Source organism: Hemitrygon akajei, chromosome 8 (genome assembly GCF_048418815.1).
Source record: "Hemitrygon akajei chromosome 8, sHemAka1.3, whole genome shotgun sequence".
Taxonomy (NCBI): domain Eukaryota; kingdom Metazoa; phylum Chordata; class Chondrichthyes; order Myliobatiformes; family Dasyatidae; genus Hemitrygon; species Hemitrygon akajei.
In genome coordinates, this window is record NC_133131.1 from 178,633,230 (window position 1) to 178,653,509 (window position 20,280).

The following is a 20,280-nucleotide window of genomic DNA, read 5'->3' on the forward strand; positions in this document are numbered from 1 at the left end:
AGTTCGTGTGGATGCTGCATGATTTGTTACCCTGTTACAAATAAGTACCATGGAATAACAGACAGTACACTGCATACAATTAAAAGGTTTAGCTTTATAATTCTTAATTTGACTAAAGGGTTAGTAAAGAAAAAGCAAAAATACAAAAGGGCTCATTTTAAATGAAATAGTCTAATGTGTACAAGTTGGAGCTCACGGTTTCCCCTTCATCAATCCTCCTTTGATTCTCTGGGCTTCATCGAATCCCGGCCCCACTCTGCGTCGACTCCTCCGACCACTTCCCTCTTCTCCCCTCTCAAAAACCCCAAGCTCAACCTTAGTGTCCCTCACCGGAGAAACCTCCCCCCCCCCGAATCCGTTCATCCCGACTGGATGGCATACATTTCTCCTATCTCTTATCTTCAACAGTAACCCAGACAAGCAGCTTACACAGAGAACAAAAAATCATAACAGAGAAAAAGATGAACCATGTGAACCAGGCATTACACTGGGAATGCAGAGGAAATTTGGAACTGGGAATGTACAGGGACTCCAGGACTGGGATGGTATAGAGATTCTGGGATAGGGAATGTACAGGGATTCTGGGCCTGGGAATGAATAGGGACTCTGTGACAGGTAATGTAGTGGCACACCAGGACTGGGAATGTACAGGAACTCTGGGATTGTGTATGCACAGGCAACCCAGTACAGGGAATGTGGAGGTCTCCAGAACTTGAAATGTTTGGGGAATTCAGGACTGGGAATATGCAGGTACTCCGGGACTGGGAAATACAGGTACTCTGGCACTGGGTATTTACAGGTATTCCGATACTGGAAATGTAGAGGTGTATAAAATTATGATGGGTATAGATAGACCATAAAACCATAAGACAAAGGAGCAGAAGTTGGCCATTCGGCCCATCGAGTCTGCTCTGCCATTTCATCATGAGCTGATCCAATCTCCCCTTTAGTCCCATTCAAAATGCTGGTGGAACACAGCAGGCCAGGCAGCATCTATAAGGAGAAGCGCTGTCGATGTTTCAGGCCAAGACCCTTCGTCAGGGCTAACTGAAAGGAAAGATAGTAAGAGATTTGAAAGTAGGACGGGGTGAGGAAAATACAAAATCATAGGAGAAGACTGGAGAGGGTGGGGTGAAGCTGAGAGCCAGAAAGGTGATTGGCAAAAGGGATACAGAGGCTAGGGAGAAAGAAAGGGGGAGGGGAGCACCAGAGGGAGATGGAGAACAGGCAGAGCGATGGGCAGAGAGAGAAAGAAAAAAAAAGGAGGGGAAACAAACAAAAAAAAACTAAATATATCAGGGATGGGATAAGAAGGGGAGGAGGGACATTAACAGAAGTTAGAGAAGTCAATGTTCATGCCATCAGGTTGGAGGTTACCCAGCCGGTATATAAGGTGTTGTTCCTCCAACCTGAGTGTGGCTTCATCTTGACAGTAGAGGAGGCCATGGATAGACATATCAGAATAGGAATGGGATGTGGAATTAAAATGTGCAGCCACTGGGAGATCCTGCTTTCTCTGGCGGACAGAGCATAGGTGTTCAGCGAAACGGTCTCCCAGTCTGCGTCGGGTCTCACCAATATATAAAAGGCCACACCAGGAGCACCGGACACAGTATACCACACCAGCCGACTCACAGGTGAATTGTTGCCTCACCTGGAAGGACTGTCTGGGGCCCTGAATGGTGGTGAGGGAGGAAGCGTAAGGGCAGGTGTAGCACTTGTTCCGCTTGCAAGGATAAGTGCCAGGATGGAGATCGGTGGGAAGGGATGAATGAACAAGGGAGTCGCGTAGGGAGCGATCCCTGCGGAAAGCAGAAGTGGGGGGGGGGGGGAGGGAAAGATGTGCTTGGTAGTGGGATCCTGTTGGAGGTGGCGGAAGTTACGGAGAATTATACGTTGGATCCGGAGGCTGGTGGGGTGGTAGGTGAGGACAAGGGGGATCCTATCCCGAGTGGGGTGGTGGGCGGATGTGGTGAGGGCAGATGTGCGGGAAATGGGAGAGATGCGTTTGAGAGCAGAACTGCTTTTTGTTTTTTTCCCCTCCCTTTTTTTCTTTCTCTCTCTGCCCATCACTCTGCCTGTTCTCCATCTCCCTCTGGTGCTCCCCTCCCCCTTTCTTTCCCCCTAGCCTCTGTACCCCTTCTGCCAATCACCTTTCTGGCTCTCAGTTTCACCCCACCCCCTCCGGTCTTCTCCTATCATTTCCCATTTTCCTCACCCCCTCCTATTTTCAAATCTCTTACTATCTTTCCTTTCAGTTAGTCCTGACGAATGGGAACGTGAAAGGACTGCAGGATAGGGACTGTACAGGGACTGAAGGATAAGGATTGTACAGGACTCTGGGACTGGGAATGTGAAAGGACTGCAGGATCTGACAATATACGAGGATTCTGGGACTGCGAATGTACATGGGCTCCTGAATAGGAAATATACAGGGACTCCTGCACTGGGAACATACTGGGACTCCAGGGAATGTAATGTTCCGTGACTGTGTGACTGGTTCTGGGAATGTACAGGGACTCTGGGATAGGAAATATACTGGGACTCCAAGACTGGGAATGGGAGGGAATTCAGTGGGGCAGAGGATTGAGAATGCACAGGGACTCTGGGACTGGGGGATCTACAGGGACTGCAGGATTGGGAATGTGGATTGAATCTATGACTGGGAATGTGGAAGGAATTTGGTACTGGGATTATGCACGAACTAAGGGACTGTGAATGTACAGGAATCTGGGAATAAGAATAAAAGGGGCTTTTTCTGGTTGGCTGCTAGTGATTAGTGGTGTTCCTCAGGGGTCAGTATTGGGACTGCTACTTTTCACATTGTCTGTCAGTGATTTGGATAATGGAACTGATAGCTTTATGGCAAAATTTGTGGATGATATGAAGATAGGTGGAGGGGTAGGTGGTTGCAGCAGGACTTAGGCAAATTGGAACAATAGGCAAATAGGCAATCAGTAGAGATCGTTAAGAGCACCAAATTTCTTGGTGTTCACCTGGCAGAGAATCTCACCTGGTCCCTCAACACCAGCTCCATAGCAAAGAAAGCCCAGCAGTGTCTCTACTTTCTGCAAAGGCTGAGGAAAGTCCATCTCCCACCCCCCATCCTCATCACATTCTACAGGGGTTGTATTGAGAGCATCCTGAGCAGCTGCATCACTGACTGGTTTGGAAATTGCACCATCTCGGATCACAAGACCCTGCAGCGGATAGTGAGGTCAGCTGAGAAGATCATTGGGGTCTCTCTTCCTGCCATCACAGACATTTACAATACACGCTGCATCTGCAAAGCAAACAGCATTATGAAGGACCCCATGCACACCTCATACAAATTCTTTTCCCTCCTGCCGTCTGGGAAAAGGCACCGAAGCATTCGGGCTCTCACGACCAGACTATGTAACAGTTTCTTCTCCCAAGCTATCAGACTCTTCAATACCCAGAGCCTGGACTGACACCTTACTGCCCTATTGTCCTGTTTATTATTTATTGTAATGCCTGCACTGTTTTGTGCACTTTATGCAATCCTGTGTAGGTCTGTAGTCTCGTGTAGTTGTTTTTTACGTAGTTCAGTCTAGTTTTTGTACTGTGTCATGTAACACCATGGTCCTGGAAAACGTTGTCTCATTTTTACTATGTACTGTACATAGCAGTTATGGTTGAAATCACAATAAAAGTGATTTGACTTGATTTGAAATGTGGTAGATGGAATACCGTTTTGGGAAATGTATGATAATGCATTTTGGTAAAAGGAACAATACTGTGGACTATTATCTGAATGGTGAGAATATTCAAACATCAGAGATGCAGAGAGATTAAAAGTCATTGTGCAAGACTCCCAGAATATTAATTTACAGGTTGAGTTTGTAGTGAAGAAGGTAAATGCAGTGTTAGCATTTATTTCAAGGGGAATGGAATATAAAAACAAGGAGATAATTGTATGCCTTTATAAGACACTAGTGAGGCATGCTGGGAGTATTGTCAACAGTTTTGGGTCCCATTTCACAGAAAGGATGTGTTGTCGTTGGAGAGTGTTCAGAGGAGGTGCACGAGGATGATTCTGGGAATGAAGAGGTTAACATATGAGGAGTGTTTGGCACCTTTGGGCCTGTACTCACTGGAATTTAGAAGTATGCAGGGGGATTTCATTGAAACCTACCGAATGTTAAAAGGACTGTACAGGGCAGATGTGGAGAGGATGTTTTCCATGGTGGAGGTATCTAGAACTACAGGGCACAGCCTTGAAACTGAGGGGCAACCTTTTAGAACAGAGGAATTCTTTTAGCCAGACAGTCGTAAATCTGTGGAAAGCTCTGTCATAGACTGTGGTGGTGGCCGAGTCCATAGATATATTTAAGGCGGAAGTTGATAGTTTCTGAATCGGTGAGGGCATCAAAAGATATGGAGGGAAGGCAGGTGTATGGTTTGAGTGGGATCTGAGATCTGTCATGATGGAATTGAGGAGCAGACTTGATGGGCTGAATGGCCTAATTCTGCTTCTATGTATGGACTTATGGACTAGTGGACTGGGAATATACTGGTATTCCAGGGACTAGGAATGTGGAGAGACTCCGAGATAGGGAATGTTCAGGGAGTCCAGGTCTGGGAATGTACAGATATCCCCACTCTGGGAATGTAGAAGTGTTCTGGGACTAGGAATGTATGTGGCTCTGGGCTAGGAATGTACAGGGAACTGGGATAGGGAATGTACTGGGACCCCGGGAAGGGGAATGTACTGGGACTCCAGGACTGAGAATGTACAGTGACTCTGGGACTGTGTATGTACAGGGACTGCAGGACGGGGAATGTGGAGGGAATTCAGTACTGAGAATGTGCATGAAATCTGGGACTGGGAATGTGCAGGGACTCTGGGATAGGGATTGTACAAAGACTCTCAGACTGGGAATTCATGACAATTCTGGAACTGGGAATGTATATTGTCTCCAGGATAGGGAATGTGCAGGAATTCTGGGACTGGGAATGTACAGGGACTCCGGGACTAGGAACATGGTGGGACTCCAGTACAGGGAATTACAGGGATTCTGGGATAGGGAATGTACAGGGATTCTGGGACTGGGAATATACAGAGAATCTGCGATAGGGAATGTACTAGGACACCGGGACAGGGAATGTACTGGCACTCTGGAACTGTGAATGTACAGTGACTCCAGGACTGGGATCTACTGGGACTGCGGGACAGGGAATGTGGAAGGAATTTGGTAGTGGGAATGTGCAGGGATTCCAGAATAGGGAATGTATAGGGACACTGGGATAGGTATTGAACAGAGACTCTCAGACTGGGAATTCACACTGATTCTGGGACAGGGAATGTATATGGAGTCCAGAATAGGGAATGTACAGGGATTCCAGGAATGGGAATGTGGAGGGAGTCCAAGACTAGGAATGTACAGGGACTCCAGGACTGGATATGTGGAGGGACCCCAGGATAGGGAAAGTGGAGGGACTCTGCGACTGCGACTGGCAATGTGGAGGGATCCGGGGACTTGCAGTTTACAGGGGCTCCGGGATAGGGAATGGATAGGGAAAGTGTGGATGGGGAATGAGTTGAGTGAAGGGTTGCACAATGGGAATGAGAGAGGAACTTGGGAAGAAAGGGAGTGAAGAATGGTGGGGAGTAGGGGGATTGTCAGGGCTGAGTGTGTGGGCGATGGGGGCTGGGTAGCTGAGGGGAGAGAGGAGGGGATGTATGAGAGGAGGTGGAAAGAGGAGATAGGTGAGTGAGGTGGTGGGTGGTGGGAGGGGAGAGAGGCAATATGTGAGTTAGTAGTTTAGGTTAGTGGTTGGTTGAGGGGAGGAAATGAGGGAATCACTTGGGGAAGGGAGCTGAGGATGAGAAGGGGAAATGTGTGGGGTTGATAAAAGGAGATCGGGGAATGGTTGGTTGCGTGGGAAGGAGATGGTTGGGGAAAAGGTGAGGAGGGACACGTGGGGGAGATGTTGGGAATGGAATTAGAGGGTTGGGGGTTGGGTTGTGGTTGTCTGGAGTACAAGAGCCTTTCCATGTGGCCCTGGGATATTAGCTGACCCTGCTTCATTCCCTCCCTCCCTTGCTCTCCCCAACATGCTTCAGGTGGCCACTCATTATTGACCCTTCCGGCCAAGCCAGCACCTTCCTGCGGTACCGCGACACCAACTTCCACAACGCTCTCAATCCCAGCCATATGAAGCCCGAGGTTCTGCGGCTCGGCCTGCTCGGAGCTATCAGGTAACTAGAGAACAAACACAACTGGATCAGTCGGAAGGTTTCTGAGAAACCACCTCTGGAAGTAGAGACACCTGCAGGGAGTATTGTGGTGATGGTGCAGTCAACCCTGCTACATTCTCCAACACTTACTGTCCCCCCGGGAGAAACAAAATCACTCAGCAAGTCAGCAGCATCTGTGGGGAGAGAACATTTCTGATCTGGAGACCCTAGACAGACATACTTTATTGATCCCGAGGGAAATTGGGTTTCGTTACAGCTGCACCAACCAAGAATAGTGTAGAAATATAGCAATATAAAACCATAAATAATTAAATAAAAATAAGTTAATAAGTCCAATAAGCCCAATAAGTCCAGGACCAGCCTATTGGCTCAGGATGTCTGACACTCCGAGGGAGGAGTTGTAAAGTTTGATGGCCACAGGCAGGAATGACTTCCTATGACGCTCAGTGTTACATGTCGGTGGAATGAGTCTCTGGCTGAATGTACTCCTGTGCCTAACCAGTACATTATGGAGTGGATGGGAGTCATTGTCCAAGAAGGCATGCAACTAACGCTAACCGGTTTCCAGCTGTTCCTGTTTCCCTCACAGAATCAGGACTGCAAAGGTAGTCATCTCGGGATTACTGCCTGTGCCACATGACAGTGAGTATAGGAATAGAATGGGGTGGAGGATAAATGCGCGGCTGAGGATTGGAGCAGGGTGCAGGGATTCAGATTTCTGGATCATTTGGACCTCTTTTGGGGCAGGTGTGACCTGTACAAAAAGGACGGGTTACACTTGAATCCTAGGGGGACCAATATCCCGGTGGGGAGACCTGCTAAGGCTACTGGAGAGAGTTTAAAACTGGAATTGTTGGGGGGTGGGAATCAATTTGAAGAGATTGGGGAAAAGGAGGTTAGCTCAGAAATAGAGAAAGATTGTAGACAGTGCGAGAGGGAGGATAGGCAGGTGATAGAGAAGGGACGTGCTCAGAATGAAGGCTTGAGATGTGTCTATTTTAATGCAAGGAGTGTTGAGAACAAAGCGGATGAGCTTAGAGCATGGATCAGTTCTTGGAGATATGATGTGGTGGCCATTACAGAGACTTGGATGGCTCAGGGACAGGAATGGTTACTTCAAGTGCCAGGTTTTAGATGTTTCAGAAAGGACAGGGAGGGAAGTAAAAGAGGTGGGGGTGTGGCACTGTTGATCAAAGATAGTGTCATGGCTGCAGAAAAGGTGGATGCCATGGAGGGATTGTCTACGGATTTTCTGTAGGTGGAAGTTAGGAACAGGAAGGGGTCAATAACTTTTCTGGGTGTTTTTTATAGGCTGCCCAATAGTAACAGGGATATCGAGGAGCAGATAGGGGAACAGATCCTGGAAAGGTGTAACAATAACAGAGTTGTCGTGATGGGAGATTTTAATTTCCCAAATATCGATTGGCATCTCCCAAGAGCAAGGGGTTTAGATGGGGTGGAGTTTGTTAGGTGTGTTCTTTGTTAGGAAAGTTTCTTGACATAGTATGTAGATAAGCCTACAAGAGGAGAGGCTGTACTTGATTTGGTATTGGGAAATGAACCTGGTCAGGTGTCAGATCTCTCAGTGGGAGAGCATTTTGGAGATAGTGATCATTATTCTATCTCCTTTACAGTAGCATTGGAGAGAGATAGGAACAGGCAAGTTAGAAAAGCATTTATTTGAAGTCAGGGGAATTATGAGGCTCTCAGGCAGGAAATTGGGGGCTTAAATTGGAAACATGTTCTCAGGGAAATGTACGGAAAAAATGTGGCAAATACTCAGGGGATATTTGAGTAGTGTTCTGTATAGGTATGTTCCAATGAGACAGGGAAGTTATGGTAGGGTACAGGAACCGAGGTGTACAAAGGCTGTAATAAATCTACTCAAGAAGAAAAGAAAGGCTTACAAAAGGTTCAGAGAGCTAGGTAATGTTAGAGATCTAGAATTTTATAAGGCTACTAGGAAGGAGCTTAAGAAGGAAATTAGGAGAGCCAGAAGGGGTCATGAGAAGGCCTTGGCAGGCAGAATTAAGGAGAACTCCAAGGCATTCGACGAGTATGTGAAGAGCAAGAGGATAAGACGAGAAAGAAAAGAACCTATGAAATGTGACAGTGGGAAAGTGTGTATGGAACGGGTGGAAATGTGTCGGTACTTCAGTGAAATAAAGGAAATTACAATGGCATGAGAGGGAAACTAAACTAGCCAAACCAGAAAGGCGTGTTTGCAGGAAGGACAGCAGAGCAACAATGGCTGGAGTTTCTGTGAAAAATAAGTGAAGTGCAAGACAGATATATTCCAAATAGGAGGAATTTTTCAAAGGGAAGGACACTACCATGGCTGACAAGTGAAGTCAGAACCAAAGTAAAAGCAAATGAGAGGGCATACAAGGAAGCCAGAGCTAGTGGCAAGATAGAGGATTGGGAAGCTTTTAAAAACTTGCAGAAGGAAACTAAGAAGGTCATTTGGAAGGAAAAGGTGAATTATGAGAGGAAGCTGGCGACTAATATCAAAGAAGATACTAAAAGGTTTTTCAAGTATATAAAGGGTAAAAGAGAGTTGAGCGTAGATATAGGACCAATACAAAATGACGCTGGAGATATTGTAATGAGAGATGCAGAGATGGCAGACGAACTGAATGAGTATTTTGCATCAGCCTTCAGAGTGGAAGACATCTGCAGTATAACAGACATTCAAGATTGTCAGTGAAGTGAAGATTATGCAGTGAAAATTACGACTGAGAAGATGCTCAGGAAGCTTAGCGGTCTGAGGGTGGATAAATTTCCTTGAATTGCTGGAATGCACCCTTGGGTTCTGAAGGAAGTAGCTGGAGAGAGTATAACCATATAACAATTACAGCACGGAAACAGGCCATCTCGGCCCTTCTAGTCCATGCCGACGCTTACACTCACCGAGTCCCACTGGCCCGCACTCAACCCATAACCCTCCATTCCTTTCCTGTCCATATACCTATCCAATTTTACTTTAAATGACAATATCGAACCTGCCTCTACCACTTCTACTGGAAGCTCATTCCACACAGCTACCACTCTCTGAGTAAAGAAATTCCCCCTCGTGTTACCCTTGAACTTTTGCCCCCAACTCTCAAATCATGTCCTCTTGTTTGAATCTCCCCTACTCTCAATTGAAAAAGCCTATCCACGTCAACTCTATCTATCCCCCTCATAATTTTAAATACCTCTATCAAAACCCCCCAATCTTCTACGCTCCGAAGAATAAAGACCTAACTTGTTCAACCTATCCCTGTAACTTAGGTGCTGAAACCCAGGTAACATTCTAGTAAATCTTCTCTATACTCTCTCTATTTTGTTGTAATCTTTCCTATAATTCAGTGACCAGAACTGTACAGCATACTCCAAATTCGGCCTTACCAATGCCTTGTACAATTTTAACATTACATCCCGACTCCTATTCTCAAAGCTCTGATTTATAAAGGCTAGCATATCAAAAGATTTCTTCACCACCCTATTCTCATGAGATTCCACCTTCAGTGAACTATGCACCATTATTCCTAGATCACTCTGTTCTACTGCATTCTTCAATGCCCTACCATTTACGATGTATGTCCTATTTGGATTATTCCTACCAAAATGTAGCACCTCACACTTATCAGCATTAAACTCCATCTGCCACCGTTCAGCCCACTCTTCTAACTGGCCTAAATCTCTCTGCAAACTTTGAAAACCTACTTCATTATCCACAATGCTACCTACCTTAGTATCATCTGCATACTTACTAATCCAATTTACCACTCCATCATCCAGATTATTAATGTATATGACAAACAACATTGGACCCAGTACAGATCCCTGAGGCACACCACTAGTCACTGGCCTCCAACCTGACAAACAGTTATCCACCACTACTCTCTGGCATCTCCCATCCAGCCACTGTTGAATCCATTTTACTACTTAAATATTAATACCTAACGATTGAACCTTCCTAACTAACCTTCCATGCGGAACCTTGTCAAAGGCCTTACTGAAGTCCATATAGACAACATCCACTGCTTTACCCTCGTCAACTTTCCTCGTAACCTCTTCAAAAAATTCAATAAGATTTGTCAAACATGACCTTCCACGCACAAATCCATGCTGACTATTCCTAATCAGACCCTGTCTATCCAGATAATTATATATACCATCTCTAAGAATGCTTTCCATTAATTTACCCACCATTGACCAACTGACAGGCCTATAATTGCTAGGTTTACTCTTAGAACCTTTTTTAAACAATGGAATCACATGAGCAATACACCAATCCTCTGGCACCATCCCCGTTTCTAATGACTTTTGAAATATTTCTGTCAGAGCCCCTGCTATTTCTACACTAACTTCCCTCAAGGTCTTAGGGAATATCCTGTCAGGACCCAGAGATTTTTTCACTTATTATATTCCTTAAAAGTGCCAGCACTTCCTCTTCTTTAATTGTCATAGTTTCCATGACTTCCCTACTTGTTTCCCTTACCTTACACAATTCAATATCCTTCTCCTTAGTGAATACCGAAGAGAAGAAATTGTTCAAAATCTGCCCCATCTGTTTCGGCTCCACACATAGCTGTCCACTCAGATTCTCTAAGGGACCAATTTTATCCCTCACTATCCATTTGATATTAATATAACTGGAGAAAACCTTCAGATTTATTTTCACCTTACTTGCCAAAGCAACCTCGTATCTTCTTTTAGCTTTTCTAATTTCTTTCTTAAGATTCTTTTTACATTCTTTATATTCATCGAGCACCTCATTTACTCCATGCTGCCTATATTTATTATAGATCTCCCTCTTTTTCCAAACCAAGTTTCCAATATCCCTTGAAAACCATGGCACTCTCAAACTTTTAACCTTTCCTCTCAACCTAACAGGAACATAAAGATTCTGTACCCTCAAATTTTCACCTTTAAATGACCTCCATTTCTCTAATACATCCCTCCCATAAAACAAATTGTCCCAATCCACTCCTTCTAAGTCCTTTCGCATCTTCTCAAAGTTAGCCTTTCTCCAATCAAAAATCTCAACCCTGGGTCCAGTCCTATCTTTCTCCATAATTATATTGAAACTAATGGCATTGTGATCACTGGACCCGAAGTGCTCCCCAACACATACCTCCGTCACCTGACCTATCTTATTCCCTGAGAGGAGATCCAACACTGCCCCTTCTCCAGTTGGTACCTCTATGTATTGCTGCAAAAAACTATCCTGCACACATTTCACAAACTCTAAACCATCCAGCCCTTTCACAGAATGGGCTTCCCAGTCTATGTGTGGAAAATTAAAATCTCCCACAATCACAACCTTGTGCTTACTACAAATATCTGCTATCTCCTTACAAATTTGCTCCTCCAATTCTCGCTCCCTACTAGCTGGTCTATAATACACCCCTATAAGTGTTACTACACCTTTCCCATTCCTCAATTCCACCCAAATAGCTTCCCTAGATGAGCCCTCTAATCTATCCTGCCAAAGCACTGCTGTAATATTTTCTCAGACAAGCAATGCAACACCTCCTCCTCTTGCCCCTCCGATTCTATCACACCTGGAGCAACGAAATCCAAGAATATTTAGTTGCCAATCACACCCCTCCTGCAACCGTGTTTCGCTAATAGCTACAACATCATATTTCCAGGTATCAATCCATGCTCTAAATTCATCCACCTTTCTTACAATGCTCCTAGCATTAAAATAGATGCATTTAAGAAACTTTCCACCTCTTACTCTCTGTTTATCCCTAATGCTGTGATCAACTTTATGATCTTTTTCTTCCTTCTCCTCTACATCTTCGGTCTGAGCGCTCCCCTTTTCTATCACCTGCCTATCCTCCCTCACACACTGTCTACTAGCTTTCTCTATTTGTGAACTAACGTCCTCTCCCCTAGTCTCTTCAAATTGATTCCCACCCCCCAACAATTCTAGTTTAAAGTCTCCCCAGTAACCTTAGCAAATCTCCCTGCCAGGATATTGGTCCCCCTAGGATTCAAGTGTAACCCGTCCTTTTTGTACAGGTCACACCTGCCCCAAAAGAGGTCCCAATGATCCAGAAATCTGAATCCCTGCCCCCTGTTCCAATCCCTCAGTCATGCATTTATCCTCCACCTCATTCCATTCCTACTCTCACTGTAACTTGGCACAGGCAGTAATACCGAGATTACTACCTTTGTGGTCCTTCTTCTCAACTGCCTTCCTAACTCCCTATATTCTCCTTTCAGGACCTCTTCCCTTTTCCTATCTATGTCATTGGTACCTATATGTACCACAACCTCTGTCTCCTCACCCTCCCACTTCAGGATATCTTGGACGCGATCAGAAACATCATGAACCCTGGCACCAGGGAGGCAAACTACCATCCGGGTCTCCTGATTATGTCCACAGAATCTCCTGTCTGACCCCCTAACTATCGAGTCCCCAATACTACTAACTACTACCTTCCTCTTCCTTTCCCTACCCTTCTGAGCTACAGGGCCGGACTCTGTGTTGGAGGCATGGCCACTGTTGCTTCCCCCAGGTAGGCTGTCCCCCAACAGTACTCAAACAGGAGTACTTATTGTCAAGGGGTACAGCCACTGGGGTACTCTCTAGTACCTGACTCTTCCCCTTCCCCCTCCTAACCGTGACCCACCTGTCTGCCTCCCGTGGCCCTGATGTGACCACCTGCCTGTAACTCCTCTCTATCAACTCCTCACTCTCCCTGACCAGACAAAGGTCATTGAGCTGCATCTCCAGTTCCCTAACCCGGTCTCTTAGGAGCTGCAGCTCGGTGCACCTGTCGCAAATGTGGACATCCGGGAGTCTAGGAGACTCCAGGACCTCCCACATCCAACACCGAGAACAACAAGCTGCCCTCACACTCATAATTCTCCCTTTCCTCAAATAACAGGAAAAACTGAAACCTAAACCTACCTTGCCTCGCCTGCTTCCGCCTAAGCCAGTTGAGCCCAAGCCCTTAAGCCTTCACTCTGCTCACGGATCGCTCCACTGCTCGCAAACGATGCTGCCCGCTGTATAAGGCTGTGTTCCTTTTAAATCTTCCGCGCTTCACTGCCCGACGTCACATGCTTGCACAGTCCCGCCTCTCTTAACTCCGATGAGAATAAGAAAAATTCAAAATGGCTCCCGCCACACTCCCATTCTGATCCTCTGACTTCCTTCTCCAAATGAAAAAAAAATTGCGGAGGCATTAACAATGATCTTTCAAGTATCAATAGATTCTGGCATTGTACTGGATGACTGGAAAATTGCAAATGTTACTCTGCTATTTAAGAAGGGTAGGAGGCAGCAGAAAGGAAACTATAGACCTGTTAGCCTGACATCAATGGCTGGGAAGTTCTTGGAATCAATTGTTAGGGATGAGATTAAGGACGTTGCCTGGATTGGGGAGCAAGCCTTATGAGAATAGGTTGAGTGAACTCGGCCTTTTCTCCTTGGAGCTCCAGATCCCTAACATGGTCTCTCAGAACATAGAACATAGAATAGTACAGCACATTACAGGCCCTTCGGCCCACAATGTTGTGCTGACCCTCAAACCCTGCCTCCCATATAACTCCCCACCTTAAATTCCTTCATATACCTGTCTAGTAGTCTCTTAAACTTCACTAGTGTATCTGCCTCTACCACTGACTCAGGCAGTGCATTCCACGCACCAACCACTCTCTGAGTGAAAAAAATATCCCCCTTGAAATTCCCTCCCCTTACCTTAAAGCCATGTCCTCTTGTACTGAGCAGTGGTGCCCTGGGGAAGAGGTGCTGGCTATCCACTCTGTATATTCCTCTTAATATCTTGTACACCTCTATCATGTCTCCTCTCATCCTCCTTCTCTCCAAAGGGTAAAGCCCTAGCTCCCTTAATCTCTGATCATAATCCATACTCTCTAAACCAGGCAGCATCCTGGTAAATCTCCTCTGTACCCTTTCCAATGCTTCCACATCCTTCCTATACTGAGGCGACCAGAACTGGACACAGAAGCTGCATCTCGGTACACTTGGCGTAGATGTGGCCATCTGGGAGACTGGAAGATTTCCAGGATTCCCACATCCGACACCCAGAGTAAAATACTAACCTTACCAATGTGCTCTCTGTTCCTCAAAAAAAAATGCAAAGCAAAGCCACAAATGAATTTGTTGCTTTCTGACAGATGTGCCTTCTTAATGTTGCTTCCATCAGTTACTACTGATGGTGGGGACAGATATATTGGATGGTGAAGAAGCTCACTGATACGTGCCTTCATTGGTCAAGGTGTAGAACATAAGAGCAGGGGCTTTGTGCTATAAAAATATAAAAGATTATTGAAGCCACACCGGAGTCAGATGAAGAGTCTCAGCCCAAAACATCAACTGTCCATAGATACTGCGTGACCTGCTGAAATGTATTCATTTATTTAACAATACAGTGCAGAATAATGCCTTTCGAGCCAAGCCACCCAGCAATCCTGTCTTTGACAGGGGACGACCAGCGGAAATATGAGGCAATCAGGCAGGAACTTGGAAGCATAAATTGGGAACAGATGTTCTCAGGGAAATGTACAGAAGAAATGTAGCCAATGTTCAGGGAATATTTGTGTGTGTTTCTACATAAGTACATTCCAATGAGACAGGGAAAGGATGGTAGGGTACAGGAACCGTGGCGTACAAAGGCAGTTGTAAATCTAGTCAAGAAGAAAAGAAGAGCTTACGAAATGTTCAAAAAACTAAGTAATGATAGAGATCCAGAAGATTATAAGGCTAGCAGGAAGGAGCTTAAGAAAGAAATTAGGAGAGCCAGAAGGGGCCTTGAGAAGGCCTTGGCTACCAGGATTAAGGAAAACCCCATGACATGCTACAAGTATATGAAGAACAAGAGGATAATACATAAGACATTAAGACCAATCAAGTGTGACAGTGGAAAAGTGTGTATGGAACTGGAGGAGATAGCAGAAGTACTTAAGGAGTACTTTGCTTCAGTATTCACTACGGAAAAGGATCTTGACGATTGTAGGGATGACCTTCAGCAGACTGAAAAGCTTGAGCATATAGATATTAAGGAAGAGGATGTGCTAGAGCTTTTGGAAAGCATCAAGTTGGATAAGTCACCTGGACTGGATGAGATGTACCCCAGGCTACTGTGGGAGGTGAGGGAGGAGATTGCTGAGCCTCTGGCGATGATCTTTGCATCATCAATGGGGACGGGAGAGGTTTGGTGGATTCGAAGGTTGCGGATGGTGTTCCCTTATTCAAGAAAGGGAGTAGAGATAGCCCAGGAAATTATAGACCAGTGAGTCTTACTTCAATGGTTGGAAAGTTGATGGAGAAGATCCTGAGAGGTAGGATTTATGAACATTTGGAGAGGCATAATATGATTAGGAATAGTCAGCATGGCTTTGTCAAAGGCAGGTCATACCTTACGAGCCTGATTGAACTTTTTGAGGATGTGAATAAGTACACTGATGAAGGTAGGGCAGTAGATGTTGTGTATATGAATTTCAGTAAGGCATTTGACAAGGTACCCCATGCAAGGCTTATTGAGAAAGTAAGGAGGCATGGGATCCAAGGAGACCTTGCTTTGTGGATTCAGAATTGGCTTGCCCACAGAAGGTAAAGTGTAGTTGCAAACAGGTCATATTCGGCATGGAGGTTGGTGATCAGTGGTGTGCCTCAGGGATCTGTTCTGAGACCCCTGCTCTTTGTGAACTTTATAAATGACCTGGATGAAGAAGTGGAGGGATGAGTTAGTAAATTTGCTGATGACACAAATGCTGGGGGTATTTTGGATAGTATGGATGGATGTCAGAGGTTAGAGCGGGACATTGATAGGATGCAAAACTGGGCAGATGAAGTTCAACCCAGATAAATGTGAGGTTGTTCATTTTGGTAGGTCAAATATAATGGCAGAATGTAGTACTAATTGTAAGACTCTTGGCAGTGTGGAGCACCTGAGGGATCTTGGTGTCTGAATCCATAGGATACACAAAGGTGCTAGCAGGTTGACTCTGTGGTTAAGAAGGCATACGGTGCATTGGCCTTCATCAATCGTGGGATTGAGTTTAAGAGCTGAGAGGTAATATTGCAGCTATAGAGGACTCTGGTCAGACATCACTTGGAGTACTGTGCTCAGTTCTGGTCACTTTGGAAGGATGTGGAAACCATAGAAAAAGTGCAGAGGAGATTTACAAGGATGTTGCCTGGATTGGGGAGCATGCCTTATGAGAACAGGTTGAGTGAACTCGGCCTTTTTTCCTTGGAGTGACAGAGGATGAGAGGTTACCTGATAGAGGTATATAAGATGATGAGAGGCATTGATCATGTGCATAATCAGAGACTCCTTCCCAGGGCTGAAGGGGCTAGCATGAGAGGGCATAATTTTAAGGTGCTTGGAAGTCGGTACAGAGGAGTTATCAGGCGTATGTTTTTTATGCAGAGAGTGGTGAGTGTGTGGAATGAGCTGCCGGTGATGGTGGTGGAGGTGGATACGATAGGGTCTTTTAAGAGACTCCTGGACAGGTACATGGAGCTCAGAAAAATAGAGGGCTATGGGTAACCCTAGGTAATTTCTAAAGTAAGGACATGTTTGGCACAGCTTTGTGGCCCGAAGGGCCTGTATTGTGCTGTAGGTTTTCTATGTTCCTATATTTCTAATCCCCAATAACCCCAGTTTAACACTAACCCAATCACTGGATAATTTACAATGACCAATTAATGCACCCCGGGCATATTTTGTGTGTTTTAACCTGGAGTAAGTTGTGCAGCTGTAGTTAGCACAGTACAGATTTGACTGCACTGGAGATTCACCAGGATGATGCTGGGAGAGTGTGTTTCAGTTATGAGGAGACAATGGAGAGGCTGGCTTTGTTTTCCGTGTGTCAGAGGCAGTGAGAGGCAACCTGATAAATTCACAGATTAGCTCGGTACTACAAAATCTTTCATCATAACCTTGAACAAGATGGTATAGATTTAGTACGAGTAGGAAGTGATTTAGATGATATCAGAAAGAGGATTGTGAGGTTAGTTAGAATCTAAACCACACCAGCTCAGGGGGCTTGGAAGGCTAAAGCTCTTTAAATGACATTACAATGTATCTAAACGAGTCACCAACCTACTCAAGGCCAAGTGCTGGTAAATGTATTTAGAGATACAGGACAGTAATGGATCCTTCCAGCCCAACGAGCCCGCACATCCCAATTACACGCTACTGATCAATGAACCCAATGTCTTAGAGGTGTGAAAGAAAAGCAGAGCACTCGGAGGAAATCGACACGGTCACAGAGAGAATATACAAACTGTTTACAGACGTGCCCGAATTGAATCTGGGTTGCTGGCACTATTAGCATAACTACTGTGCTACCGTGTCGCCCTGAGTGGGGTGAGCACAAGCATGTTGGGTCATAGGACCTCTCCCTGTGCTGTGTGACAGTATAATGGTGCTGTTAGTGCAAGGAGAAGTTGGGGTTTTGTACAAGAGTAGGTGAGCGGTGCGGAGATGAAGGTCAGACCTGCCCCTGACTAGGACCTCCTCCTACTGTTTCTGACATTTGACCAGAGTAAGCCGTGCACTGACCTGTGATGTTTACTGCCCTGAGGTACGGCAAAATGCTTGTCATCGACATGATGGAGGTGAACATGTTCCAGGTGGTGACAGCGGTGTTTGAGCAGATCCAGGCCGGACTCATGGAGAGGTTACTGAGTAAAGAGTTGCTGCAGAAAGATGGGTGAGTGAATGGCCATCCAGGGGCCAGTGAGGGGATGACCCAGGGTGATTGAAGGGCTGTCCTAGGAAGAGTGGTGAGGGAGGGGCTAATCTGGGGTGCAGGTGAAGAAAGTGCTGTCCAGGGGTGAGGGGTGAATGAGGGGCTGCCCGAGGGTGAGTGAAGGGTTTGTTCCAGGATCTGTGAGGTGCTGCCCCAGGAGAATGGTGAGGGGTGAGTGAGGGGTTTTCCTGGGGTGAGGGTGAGAGAGGTGCTGTCACGGGGTGAGGAGGGTGAATGAGCATCTGTCCTGAGGCGAGTGAGGAGATTCCTAGGAATGAGGGGCCGGCCTGGGGTAATGGCTGACTGAGGGGTGAGTGGTGAGCTTCCCTGGAGTGAGTCTGTTACTCAGGTGCGGTGGCCCGTTTATCTATCCCTGCCCTTCCTGCTCCTCATTCTGCTGCCACGGGACTCAACAGCCCTCACAGGCGAGGCCTCGCTTTGCTTACCCACCTCGCGGAGTGCTCTGTGCACTGGAAAAACACAAACAGACCGTGTGACGTGTGTTCTTCGGTCTATGAGGCCCTGGCATCGGCTTTGAATCCCTTTCCGATCATCTACCCTATTCGTCTGTGGCCATCCTTATGAGCTCTGGCCCACCTGTGACACCACCCACGCCTCCTTCACAATATGTGTGTTCACCTGGCATCTGTGCTCAGGAGCAATGAGGGGTGGACATTGCATTAACCCACATTATATACCCCACCTAATGCCCCATCTTCAGCTCCAAGGCGAGGGCCTAGCACTGTTCTCAGTCCTCCAGTTGCGGGCCTGGCCGTGAAACACAAATGTTTTGGTGACCCTCCCTTAGGTTTGAGAGTGCCTCTCATCACGGTTTAATGATGTTGAGGATCCTGTCTGCCAGCCACTGTAAAACACCTCACTGACACTTCCCGAGAGCCCCCGTTCCTCTCTCACCCCTCGCTGTCATCACTTCAGATAAGCCCCCCTTGTTCTCCCCCACAAGAGTGACCTCCCTGCTGTCGGCAGCCATCATTTATGTATTTTAATGTTCCCTTGACAGATTTCTGTCATTGATCCAGCCGGGTGATGGGCCGGAATATTCCCGCAATGAATTCTCACCCAGCCGAGTGGAGAAATTCCAGCTGGTACTCCTCACCAAGCAGCAGACCCTCGCGAAAGAACTGCTCAGCGTTTTCTACCCGATTCAGATCATCATCCAGTAGGCAGGCACCAGCAGAGCAGACTGTGCCCCCCCCCCCACACACACACACACAAAGATAGACATACACACACACACACACACACACACACACACACACACACACACACACACAGATAGACATACACACAGACACACACACACATGCAGACACAGACACACACACACACACACAGATAGACATACACACAGACACACACACACATGCAGACAAAGACACACACACACACATACACATACACACAGACACACACACACACACACATACACACACACAGACAGATAGACATACACACAGACACACACATACACACACACACACACACACAGATAGACATACACACAGACACACACACACATGCAGACACACACACACACACACACAGATAGACATACACACAGACACACACACACACTCATGCACTCATGCAGACAGACAGACACACACACACAGATAGACATCCACACACACACACACACCTTAACATCCCTGTCTAAAAAAAAGAAAAATAACTTTAGTATACATCTTTATTTTTTCCCCCAAATAACTAATAATTTTATATTCAAAGGACCTATATATTTAATCCTATCTTTTGTAGATAGGGGTGCCAAATTTTCAAAAATATATTGTATTCATTTCTTAAATTATAAGTAATTTTTTCAAGTGGGATGCAGCTATATATTTCATTATTCCAATGGTCCATAGTTAAGTATGAATCTGATTTCCAAGTAACTGCAATAGCTTTTTTGGCTACTGCCAATGCAATTTTTATAAATTTTTTCTGATATTTATTCAAGTTAGTTTTCGGTATTATCCCTTCAATATCGCCTAATAAAAATAATATTGGGCTTTGCAGAAGTTGTATTCCAATAATTTGTTCCAGTAAAAGTCTTAGATTTATCCAAAAAGGTTGAATTTTAAAACAAGACCAAGTAGAATGTAAAAAAGTACCGATTTCTTGATTACATCGGAAACATTGGTCAGATAAATTTGGGTTTAATCTATTTATTTTTTGTGGTGTAATATATAATTGATGTAAAAAATTATATTGTACTAATCTAAGTCAGACATTTATTGTATTTGTCATACTATCAAGACATAGTCTTGACTAATTTTTTTCATCAATTTTAATATTCAAATCAGTTT

At 45.5% G+C, this 20,280-nt stretch overlaps 1 protein-coding gene across 2 annotated transcripts in view; it reads left to right on the forward strand.

Annotated features, from left to right (window-relative positions):
• Positions 1–19,215, forward strand: part of LOC140732481 (IQ motif and ankyrin repeat domain-containing protein 1-like) — a 151,976-nt gene extending 132,761 nt beyond the window's left edge. For both annotated transcript variants that reach the window (XM_073055195.1, XM_073055194.1), the window contains 3 exons: positions 6,089–6,223; positions 17,786–17,914; positions 18,975–19,215. In XM_073055195.1, the coding sequence (XP_072911296.1) occupies positions 6,089–6,223; positions 17,786–17,914; positions 18,975–19,137 (427 nt within the window). In that variant the 3' untranslated portion in view covers positions 19,138–19,215. The remainder of the gene's footprint in view (positions 1–6,088; positions 6,224–17,785; positions 17,915–18,974) is intronic.
• Positions 19,216–20,280: the final 1,065 nt, after the last annotated feature.